Here is a 12,275-nt window from a genome sequence, read left to right as displayed (position 1 = left end):
AGCCCCTTACAATTCCACAGGGTCGTGTGCATGTTGTAATAAATAGGAACTTAAGACTTCTCTTTACTCTGTGTGCTTTGGGTTCTTTAATGTGTCCAGTCCATCACTACCAGATGCCATGCTGAAGAAACCCACTCCAGAGGACCTAAAACAAACATAGGACATATATGTGGTGAATTGAATTGATATTGAAAATGCTTTAACTGAACGCCACTGCTTATAGGGAACCTTAGTAAACAGTTACAGTAAACCAGCTGTTATATAAAGTATGAGGACTGTCTTTTCGAAGAAAGTGATCCGGTGAAAAGCCTGGCCTGTGTTTGGTGTTTGGCGGTGATGATGTAGACCATGCGGAACTCAGTCTCAGCATTATAGATCCGCACCGAGCTGATCGTGGTGCAGATTCACGCAGTACAGTACACTGTCAGTGGAGTGGCCAGAAACTCATATTTGTGCCACTAGATGTCGCACTAGATCTGTTATAAACACAGTCTAAGGTTATAAACAATAAAAACAAAACGTTGGTCTACCTTTAGAATATGTACCTCCGGAGGGGACGTTTCTAGTCCAGAATTCTTTCCTTACCATTCATCGATATTCTATGGGTTGTATTTAAGTTAACGCAGCATATAACGTTGATATAAAATATTAACATTTTGCATAAGAAAAATCGATTAAGAATTTATAACCAAACATCACGGAATAATTATTTATTTTTAAAATACATTTAGTGTAATTCTAATTAAATTAATTATATTATAATTGAATGTATGATCTCCGTGTATTCTGTTTTCTTAAAGCTATAGAAGAGAAAATAAATAAAGGGGCAATTTTATGAAAACCGTCGTTTGTAGTACGCGAATTTAAAAAGTAATTTTGTTAATTAGTTCATTTTGTATTTCAAACATGCAGTCTCCGGTTTTGGAAACTGGATTTGTAGACGGGCTCTGATTTGTCCCATTTGACCGTTAGAGGTCGCTTGTAATGTAACCCGGAACTAGAAATTATAGGACAAGAGGAAGCGCTGCCACTTTCTTCCGGTAAATGAAACAACAACATTCCTAAAGAGATGGCAGAGATCGGGGAAGACGAGCTCAAAAAGCTTGAATATTTGTCTTTGGTGTCTAAAGTTTGTACCGAACTTGACAACCATTTAGGAATCAACGATAAGGACCTTGGTAAGTTTATAAATCTGACTTGACCGCGTGTCACGTTGTTGGTAACGTTAGCAGTTTCGTAAATAGCTTGTTAGCCTGTTTCTTGGTTAACGTTAGTAATGTTATTTCCAGATGTAAAAGACAAAATATTTGTCTTTGGTGTCTAAAGTTTGTAACGAACTTGACAACCATTTAGGAATCAACGATAAGGACCAGTTTATAAATCTGACTTGACCGCGTGTCACGTTGTTGGTAACGTTAGCAGTTTCGTAAATAGCTTGTTAGCCTGTTTCTTGTTTAGTAATGTTATTTACATGTGTAAAAGACAGAGGCATCGTTTGAATGTGTGTGTATGAAAGTCTGTAGTAACAGTCTGTTGGTTTGTGTTTTTCAGCTGAGTTTGTTATCAGTCTTGCTGAGAAAAACCCAAGCATTGATGGATTTAAAACAGTGCTGGTTAAAAATGGAGCCGATTTCACAGTATGGATTTTTAAAATCTCCGCTGTCAAAAAATTGTTCCTTAAATTTTGTGTGTTTTGATTTTACATTTGGAGTTTTAGGAATGTCTAACCTATCGTGTCATTTCTGTCCTTTAGGATTCACTCGTCAGCAATTTGCTTCGTCTCATTCAAACCATGCGTCCTCCTGCAAAAGCATCTACCAGTAAAGGTAAGAGCATTGCTGCTCTTATAGAATAGCAGTCATATTTGATTTTAATATCTTCAGGCCAAGCGTCTGCAATCTTTTTTTTTTTTTTCATATTTCCTGATACTGTACTTTTCTTATGTGTTCTTTATTGCACAGCCTCTCATGCTGTGGCTAAACCAAATAATGAAAAGGACAAGCTGAAAGAGCTGTTTCCAGCTCTGTGCAGACCTGACAATCCTAAAACTAGGGTAATTCTGTATATACATTGTCTATATAAATAATTATTATGTGTATTTAATCAACTTTAATCATAAACTGTATCTGCTCTTGTAATTAGACTATGCTGGATGAGGAAGATGTGAAAGTTGCTGCTGATGCCATGAAAGAGTTGGAGATGTTTATGCCCAGTGTTAGTGGTACAGAACCTAGCAGCAGTAAACACAGGTGAGGAGCTTCTGTAACCTAAAATAGATGCCATTAAACCTGATGGTGCAGTGATTGCCCCGCTGCATCATGTTGTTGCATTTTAATGTGTGTATCATGAATCTTACATTTCACTGCTGGTCATATGCTTCTCCATGTAACCATGTATGTGACAAATAAAAATCTTGAATTTAATTTTGAATCTTAGATCCGAAACTAGCAGCAGCAGTAAGAAGAAGCGGAGGAGCAGAAGTCGCAGTCGAAGCAGAGACAGGGACAGAGACAGACGGAGACGCCATCGCTCTCGCTCCCGTTCCAGATCTCGCTCTAATGAGAGAGACCGAAGGAAGCGCAGGAGCCGCTGGCACTCTCGCAGCAGGTCCAGGAGTCCTGCACGGGGAGACCGAGACAAAGGCTCAGACCGCTGGAAGGATAAACATGTGGACCGCCCCCCTCCAGAGGAGCCATCTGTGGGCGATATCTACAACGGCAAAGTCACCAGTATTATGCAGTTTGGCTGCTTTGTGCAGTTGGAAGGTCTCCGGTATGTTTTGGATGCAGTAAACCTACTTTTAAGGCTATTGAAATTGATGCGAGTGTGTATGATATGATGATAAACTTTTTTTTTTTTTCATCTTTCTTTCATGAAGGAAACGCTGGGAAGGCTTGGTCCATATTTCTGAGCTCAGGAGAGAAGGTCGGGTAGCAAATGTGGCCGATGTGGTCACTAAAGGTCAAAGGGTCAAAGTCAAGGTTTTGTCCTTCACTGGATCCAAAACAAGTCTCAGTATGAAGGTGAGTTGACTGTGTCTTAATGAAAGCCATGAGAGAGAACAGACATAACTGCCAATGGTCCAAAAGTCACCAGTTAAGAGAACAGTTCAAATTTGCATATCTATATTGGTACATTATTTACAGATTTGTTAAATTCATAAAAATTAATCCAATAATAATCATTTTAAGTTTCTGCATATTGATATTTTGCCACAAAACAATTATATATATATATATATAATTTTATTTTTGTTAAATTATAATATTAGTTTTTGTGATCATAGTAGTAGTAGTAGTAGTAATAATAGTTATTATTAATATTGTATTGATATTAGTATTCTAATATTTATTATTATATTATACACAAATTTAGATGTATATTGTTGTTTTAATGAAAATAATGGATGTAATAATAATTACTATATTATTATTATTATCATAACTTTTATATTTATTTGCCTTTTATTTTTGTTATCAGTATTATTGTTAAGCACTTTCACTCAGATTCTTATACAACACTTTTATACATTAATTATTTGGCTAGAAATTTAGCTTATATCTCCCATGTGAAAGACATTTTGTGCTCAGTTGAATTATATATTGACTGATCACTGTGCATTATATGTGGGCTGATTTTTGTTGGGTTGTCTTTCTTTTACAAGGACGTTGACCAGGATACTGGTGAAGATCTGAACCCTAACAGGAGGAGAAATATGGGTGGAGAAGGTCTGGAAGAGACGGCCATGAGGAATCCTGACAGACCTACAAACCTGAACCTGGGCCATGCTCCAGAGGTAGAGGATGACACATTGGAACGCAAAAGACTCACCAAGATCTCTGATCCGGAGAAATGGGAAATCAAACAGGTCCATGGCCATCTTTTTAATATTTTTCTTGTGATAACATTTATTACTTATTTACATATTTTAACATCTTGATGTGTCTGTTCTTAGATGATTGCTGCCAATGTGCTGTCTAAGGAAGAATTCCCAGACTTTGATGAAGAGACAGGAATTTTGCCTAAAGTAGATGATGAGGAAGGTATGAATTGGATTATCCTTTTTAAAATCAATATTTTTACCATACATATAAGTTAAATCCAGCTTCCCATCTCAAAAAAAATCGTTTTTGTTGGAGCACCTTTCAGATTTTGTCTGTTGTGGTTTGTCTGTCAGATGAGGACTTGGAGATTGAGCTGGTGGAAGAGGAACCTCCATTCCTGAGGGGACACACCAAACAGAGCATGGACATGAGTCCTGTTAAGATTGTCAAGGTAGGTCAAACCACCTCTACTCTCACTCTACGTACAGCTGCCTGAACAACTTAATGCAAAGCTTTTGATTTCACGAATCTGGATATATTCTGTGATTTTTATACTAGCATACATTCTGTTTTTCTGGCAGAACCCCGATGGATCTCTCTCCCAAGCAGCCATGATGCAGAGTGCCCTGGCCAAAGAGCGACGGGAGGTGAAACAGGCCCAACGGGAGGCTGAAATGGACTCAATCCCCACGGGCCTAAACAAACACTGGGTGGACCCACTGCCTGACAGTAAGACATTCAAACTTCATCCTAGCTTCATCTGAATGAGGAATGATGTCAAAATGTATTTCTGCTTTGAAAAGTGCAATAGAATACCACTTCAAGTGACATTTCCTACTCTAATGCAGATGTAAGATGTGCTGTAAACTTTTTTTTAATAAGTCAAACATTCAAAAATGATATTATGGTCAGAATTCTGAGGTATCAAACAGGAATCACACATATTACTTTGAAGCAGAATGCTTTAGAACTCTAAACCTCCCTGGAATATAAGTAACATTTGAAGACTAAAATGAAAACCAGTCTGATTAAGTATATAGTGAAGTAGCATCGTTTGATTAAACGGAACTTTTGCAGTCCATGTCCTCCAGTTAAAAAAAAAAAAGACCAAGCGGTTATGTAATATAAAAGACACTGATAATTCCAGATAAACTTCCTTCCTATTTGTCCATACTGGGGTTTAGGGAGTTCTCTGATAGGGAGATCTGATTTCTTGAGCTCTGCTGTAGTGGCAGATGGTGGCTGGTCTGCACATAACAAGCCTATCTCTGATGCTTGTGTGCCCTCTGGCTTTGTATGAGCTCAAGTCTGTTATCATGTTTGTGCATCTCTAATAAATGCTTTTTTCTGTCTTCACATGATCACCATCCATACAGCCGATGGCAGGCAGATAGCTGCTAATATGAGGGGCATAGGTATGATGCCCAATGACATCCCAGAATGGAAGAAACACGCCTTTGGTGGCAACAAGGCCTCCTATGGAAAAAAGACTCAACTTTCCATCCTAGAGCAAAGAGAGAGTCTTCCCATCTACAAGCTGAAAGAGCAGCTTGTTCAGGTTTGACTTCAACTGATAACGTATTTTCATTCTGAGCTAGTTTTCAGTTTAGTTGTGTTCATAGATCCAACCATTGTCTTTACAGGCTGTCCATGACAACCAGATCCTAATTGTGATTGGTGAGACAGGCTCAGGAAAGACCACTCAGATCACTCAGTACCTGGCTGAGGCTGGATACACCACACGGGGGAAGATCGGGTGCACACAACCCAGAAGAGTGGCAGCCATGTCTGTGGCTAAAAGAGTGTCAGAGGAATACGGTTGCTGTTTAGGTCAAGAGGTAGATGCTTGCTTATATTAATTTCCACTACATTTGCAGCAATGATCTAACATTTGACCATAGCAGTTTAAAACGAATCTCTTTCTGTGTCTGTGCAGGTTGGCTACACCATCCGTTTTGAGGACTGCACAAGTCCAGAGACTGTCATTAAGTACATGACGGATGGTATGTTGTTAAGAGAGTGTCTGATTGACCCTGATCTGGGCCAGTATGCCATCATTATGTTGGATGAGGCCCACGAGAGAACCATTCACACAGATGTACTCTTTGGCCTGCTCAAGAAGGTACGTTTCAGAGGCTTTGTTTACACAGTCAATAAAGATTTATTTTATTTATGTATTCATTTATTTGTAAAGAAATATTTTAATCTAGCCTACTATTACTATATATATATACTATAAAGTAAATAATAAACAACTTAAATTTTGAAGAAAATAGAAAGAGACATGCCAGATCTATTATATTTGTACCTGTTTTAAACACTGTTGCTTTGTACTCTTGAAAAACGGAAAAAATGTTTGAAAGTGACAAGCTTAGGTGCTTAGATTTGTCCACCTCTTTTGGGGCGCATGTAACAGTGTCTTGTTTTTTGTATTATTTAGACTGTACAGAAGCGAACTGACATGAAGCTCATCGTGACATCTGCTACGCTGGACGCTGTGAAATTCTCACAGTACTTTTATGAAGCACCCATTTTTACTATCCCTGGTCGTACATATCCAGTGGAGGTTTTGTACACTAAAGAACCTGAGACTGATTATCTGGATGCCAGTCTGATCACAGTCATGCAGATTCACCTCACTGAGCCTCCAGGTAACTTTTTGCACATAGTTGTTCACAGAAAAACTTGTAAATGCCTGTGAAAATGAACTTCCTGTTATAAAAGTTGTTTAATGTGCAGGTGACATCTTGGTGTTCCTGACGGGTCAGGAGGAGATCGACACTGCCTGTGAGATCCTGTACGAACGAATGAAATCCCTTGGTCCTGATGTCCCAGAGTTGATCATCCTCCCAGTCTACTCTGCCCTGCCCAGTGAAATGCAGACCAGGATCTTTGACCCAGCACCACCTGGAAGTCGAAAAGTACCATCCATTGCTTTCTATGATCACTTCTGACATATCAGAACATCTCCTCTTGAAAATATGCATCACTGGATCTTATTCTGCTAAATTTTTTTTTAGGTGGTTATTGCTACTAACATTGCAGAAACTTCTTTGACAATTGATGGGATCTACTATGTGGTGGATCCAGGTTTTGTCAAGCAGAAGGTTTATAACTCCAAAACTGGCATTGATCAGCTAGTAGTTACCCCCATTTCCCAGGTAACATCAATTCCTAATCATCCAAACTACATTCAGTATACAATAAGTTAACTTTGTCTTCTAAACCTCATTCTTGTGGTCCGTAGGCCCAGGCTAAGCAGCGAGCGGGCCGAGCAGGAAGAACAGGCCCTGGGAAGTGCTACAGACTCTACACAGAACGTGCCTACAGAGATGAGATGCTCACCACCAACGTACCTGAGATTCAGAGAACTAACTTGGCCAGTACTGTACTGTCTCTAAAGGTACAATTCAACTGTTCTAATGTTGAGTCATCTTGGGACAATATAAAAATTCTTGCATGTGCAGAAAAGCTGAGAATTTCTCTTGTCCTCCAATCAGGCAATGGGCATCAATGACCTGTTGTCATTTGATTTCATGGATGCTCCACCCATGGAGACGCTCATCACAGCCATGGAGCAGCTGTACACTCTGGGAGCATTGGATGATGAAGGCTTGCTTACACGCCTCGGTCGTAGAGTAAGTTTGCATGTGTCTCTTTTCTTACGCTTTTAAACGGATTTGGTTGTAGCTGCTCAGTTTTCAAAATGGAGTATTAAGTTTCTTGTCACGGTTCTAATCAGATGGCCGAGTTTCCTCTGGAGCCTATGCTTTGTAAGATGTTGATCATGTCCGTCCATCTTGGCTGCAGCGAAGAGATGCTGACCATTGTGTCAATGCTTTCAGTACAGAATGTCTTCTACAGACCAAAGGTACTCCTTTAGCCCACACACGTTCACAGATCCATGAATGGTCAAGGAACAGTTACATCACTGCATAGAGTTTTAGGTATCCCAGCAGACTGATCCTAAAGATAGTAATCAAGATTTCACTTTTGAATCTCAGGACAAACAAGCTCTGGCAGATCAGAAGAAGGCCAAGTTTCACCAGCCCGAGGGGGACCATCTGACCTTGTTGGCTGTCTACAACTCCTGGAAGAACAACAAGTTTTCCAACCCCTGGTGCTACGAAAATTTCATCCAGGCACGATCTCTCAGGCGTGCGCAGGATATCCGCAAACAGATGCTGGGCATCATGGACAGGTGAGGGGATGAGAATAACAGTAACTTTATACACCTTACACAACCTAAGCCTTAAGGCCCGTTCACACCTAGAGCAATAACTATAAAGATATCGAAGTATGAGCTGCGATTATGTCGTCGCTGCTTTGCTCAAGCTGAGTGGATTCTGATTAGCTAGATGTTTTTTAATAGGAATAATTCTTCTGGAAGTGATTCCATTGATGTCATTCCTGTGTCGTTATTGTTATAGTTGAGGTGTAAACATCCTTATTCTCCTAGAATTAGAATGATTTTTAAAAGTTTATTGTTCTATTTGTCATAGTTGCACTGCATAATTACACATTTTTCTCTCTTCAGACACAAGTTGGATGTGGTATCATGTGGTAAAGCCACAGTACGTGTACAGAAGGCCATCTGCAGTGGTTTCTTCCGAAACGCTGCCAAAAAGGACCCTCAAGAAGGTTACAGAACCCTCATAGACCAGCAGGTGGTCTACATCCACCCCTCCAGCGCATTGTTCAATCGCCAACCAGAATGGTATGTTTGCAAAAATCACAACAGTTAACAACACAACTAGTATCCATGCTGCTTGTACTAAAGCTAGTTTCACTGCATTCTTCTCCTCAGGGTTGTGTATCATGAGCTTGTGCTCACCACCAAGGAGTACATGAGGGAGGTGACCACTATTGACCCGAGGTGGCTTGTAGAATTTTCTCCAGCTTTCTTCAAAGTCTCTGATCCCACACGCCTCAGCAAACAGAAGAAACAGCAGCGGTTGGAGCCCCTTTACAACCGCTACGAGGAACCAAATGCTTGGAGAATATCCAGAGCCTTCAGACGACGCTAGAACCTTCACACAAGGTTCTCATAGACTGCGAATGTCCCATACTGCTGCTGAACAAAACGTTTGCGGTGTGGGCAGAGTGGAGGATAACATGGACAGAAGCTAAAAATGTGTTTAAAAAAAAAAAGCCCAAGGTGCCCTATTTTTTTAAGATAAGATAATTTCCACTACTGTGAACAGCATGTTTGAATTTAGTGATTTTCCCTCAAAAATGAAAACTAATCTTAATTTCTGCTCTCCTTTTTTTTTTTTTTTTTTTGAAGCATTTCATTTATTTTAATTTTGGATCTGGATGTTAGGCATTTATAATTGAAATTTTCCCTACCTTTGTATAAAAACATACAAAAACCTGAGGGATCAAAATGAGATAATAAAATTATCTGGGTTATTAAACCCTGTGTTGGATGCCAAATCCAGTTTATTTGACTTTTTTTTTTTTTTAACAAAGCTACCCCATTTAACAAAGCAAATCAGTTATTTGCATTTGCATAGTGCAGCTCTTTTTGTCCAGATTCACCGGAACGGCCCATTTGTGTTGTAGAACGTGTGGGCCGCACATCCATCTGGTCAGTGGATGTTGATTACTGTTCCAAAAGGGAAAGGGTTTTCATTCATTCAGTTGGTTCTGCTGTGGTGGTCTGGTCATCACAATTAAACAGGATGTCAAGTCACATTCACTATCACACACAGGTCTCATCCTTATTTGGGTCCTCTCTTCTGTTTTAATGTTTAAATTACCAACTGCGAACAGGATCAGTACATTGGACCACAGTGGAGATTTTGTATTATAGCTCTTTCATTAGAGGAAGTGATGGGGGAGGAAATGTTATGTAGTTTTTTTATATTGTTACAGATTATGTTCTGTCATATCTTGGAGTCATTGTGATGTCAACTTAAAATAAAATTTGTCGTTGAAAAAGTCCCTCTTGAGTTTTTATTTTTATTTTTTCTCAGAAAAGTGTATATTGCAGTTGCACTATATATCTACATTTAAAAAAATACATTCTAAAATGAGGACTGTATTAAGTAAAAAATAAGAAAATGAAAACTGGCTACTTAATTAGGCAAACCATGCTTTTCTTTTACACATTTATTCCAAGCTTCTGTTATTTAAAGATGCTGTGTGAGTAAATATTTATGGCATGGTATACGGGAGTCCAGAGCGCGAAAGATGGACTTGGAGCAGTTCGTGAGGACGTTGTTAACTATTTCCCACCTGTCACTGACTACGTTTACATGCTGTTAAAATTCGGGTTATGGTCGGGTTAAGGTCACTATTTGGGTTTCTGAAACATTCGGGATAACCCGTTTACATGCGTGAGCAGAGAGAGTTACCAATCCCGATGTAAACGGCGACGCACGGTTAGCGTCTGGACGTACGGACAACAAGACGCAATATGCGTCATTTCCGATTCTTCCTGTATCCAAAGACAACAACAACAGCAGCAGCAGCAGGCGGATAATGAATAGTTTGGGGCAGATAGCGATATTCTTTGTTTGCGCTTTGGCGCTGGTACTGATCCACCAGCAGCACTTGACACTACTGTGCCTCTATACTGCACGCGGGTTTTTTTATGCGCCGTCTCTACTCAAAAGACCAAGTTTCCTTGCGAATAGAACATGCGCAGAACACACATTTTGATGGGGATATGCCGAAACGCATTTACAAGACCAAATATTCGGGTTAGAAAAGGGGTACCCCAGGTATAATATCCCGGTTTTTAAAAACCGGAATATGAGCATATCCAGGTTTTTGCCGGTGTTTACATGGCCGTGCGCGACCGGGTTATTGCTAATATCCCGGTTTTGAACGGGTTATTGGCTGCATGTAAACGCAGTCACTAATGGATTACACAGCCAAAGGGGAAAAAAGCCCTTCAAAAATTAGAAGAGGGTGAACATCAGTTTGAGAATTTTAATACGGATTTTGTCGCTGAAGGGAGCTGAGAGCTTGCTATGCTTCTTTTTGCCAGAAAAAAATAATTTTGAAAGTTGGGGACCTTTCTCACAGAACGCGTTTTTGCATTGATAAACGCGGGACTCGGGCAGTGGAACGGTTAAAAACCCCGCAAAACCTCAAGTGTAGTGTAAATGTTTTTAGAACACTGCTCTAAAAGACACGAGCGCATTTTTAGAAAAATAGAAAAGCAGTACATTGTTACAAAAAAAACAACGCGTTCTGTGTAAAAGGCCTCTTAAGTTCTAGACCGTTTAACATTGTATACAGCTCTTTTTGAAAAACTAATGGAATGCATAGTCGATATAAAAAACTGGATGACAAGTAATTTCTTACTGCTAAATTCTGAAAAAACAGAGGTGTTAATTATAGGACCTAAAAACTCTGCTTGTAATAACCTAGAACACTGTCTAAGACTTGATGGTTGCTCTGTCAATTCTTCGTCATCAGTTAGGAACCTAGGTGTGCAATTTGATCGCAATCTTTACTTAGAGAGCCACGTTTCTAGCATTTGTAAAACTGCATTTTCCATCTCAAAAATATATCTAAATTACGGCCTATGCTCTCAATGTCAAATGCAGAAATGTTAATCCATGCATTTATGACCTCAAGGTTAGATTATTGTAATGCTTTATTGGGTGATTGTTCTGCACGCTTAGTAAACAAATTCCAGCTAGTCCAAAATGCAGCAGCAAGAGTTCTTACTAAAACCAGGAAGTATGACCATATTAGCCCGGTCCTGTCAACACTGCACTGGCTCCCTATCAAACATCGTATAGATTTTAAAATATTGCTTATTACTTATAAAGCCCTGAATGGTTTTGCACCTCAGTATTTGAATGAGCTCCTTTTACATTATAATCCTCTACATCTGCTACGCTCTCAAAACTCAGGCAATTTGATAATACCTAGAATATCAAAATCAACTGCGGGCGGCAGATCCTTTTCCTATTTGGCGCCCAAACTCTGGAATAACCCTAACATTGTTCGGGAGGCAGACACACTCTTGCAGTTTAAATCTAGATTAAAGACCCATTTCTTTAACCTGGCTTACACATAACATACTAATATGCTTTTAATATCCAAATCCGTTAAAGGATTTTTAGGCTGCATTAATTAGGTAAACCGGACCCGAAACACTTCCCATAACACCCTATACTTGCTACATCATTAGAAGAATGGCATCTACGCTAATATTAGTCTGTTTCTCTCTTATTCCGTGGTCACCGTAGCCACCAGATCCAGTCTGTATCCAGATCAGAGGGTCACTGCAGTCACCCGGATCCAGTATGTATCCAGACCAGATGGTGGATCAGCACCTAGAAAGGACCTCTACTGCCCTGAAAGACAGCCGAGACCAGGACAACTAGAGCCCCAGATCCCCTGTAAAGACCTTGTCTCAGAGGACCACCAGGACAAGACCACAGGAAACAGATGATTCTTCTGCACAATCTGACTTTGCTGCAGCCT

General features: G+C 39.7%; 1 protein-coding gene across 1 annotated transcript; it reads left to right on the top strand.

Annotated features, from left to right (window-relative positions):
- Positions 1–1,004: 1,004 nt before the first annotated feature.
- Positions 1,005–9,769, top strand: dhx8 (DEAH (Asp-Glu-Ala-His) box polypeptide 8). The gene is made up of 23 exons (XM_059532381.1): positions 1,005–1,178; positions 1,552–1,637; positions 1,754–1,826; positions 1,962–2,053; positions 2,143–2,249; positions 2,437–2,772; positions 2,879–3,023; positions 3,665–3,868; positions 3,956–4,043; positions 4,178–4,275; positions 4,406–4,553; positions 5,201–5,382; positions 5,468–5,662; positions 5,761–5,946; positions 6,265–6,475; positions 6,564–6,745; positions 6,845–6,985; positions 7,072–7,227; positions 7,325–7,462; positions 7,567–7,695; positions 7,829–8,025; positions 8,362–8,541; positions 8,632–9,769. Exons 1-23 carry the CDS (start codon positions 1,070–1,072, stop codon positions 8,849–8,851), a joined length of 3,603 nt encoding a protein of 1,200 aa, XP_059388364.1. The 5' UTR covers positions 1,005–1,069; the 3' UTR covers positions 8,852–9,769.
- Positions 9,770–12,275: the final 2,506 nt, after the last annotated feature.

This window comes from Carassius carassius, chromosome 40 (genome assembly GCF_963082965.1).
Source record: "Carassius carassius chromosome 40, fCarCar2.1, whole genome shotgun sequence".
Classification (NCBI taxonomy): domain Eukaryota; kingdom Metazoa; phylum Chordata; class Actinopteri; order Cypriniformes; family Cyprinidae; genus Carassius; species Carassius carassius.
The sequence above is the reverse complement of the archived record's forward strand: the minus strand, read 5'-3'. Positions and strand labels throughout refer to the sequence as shown.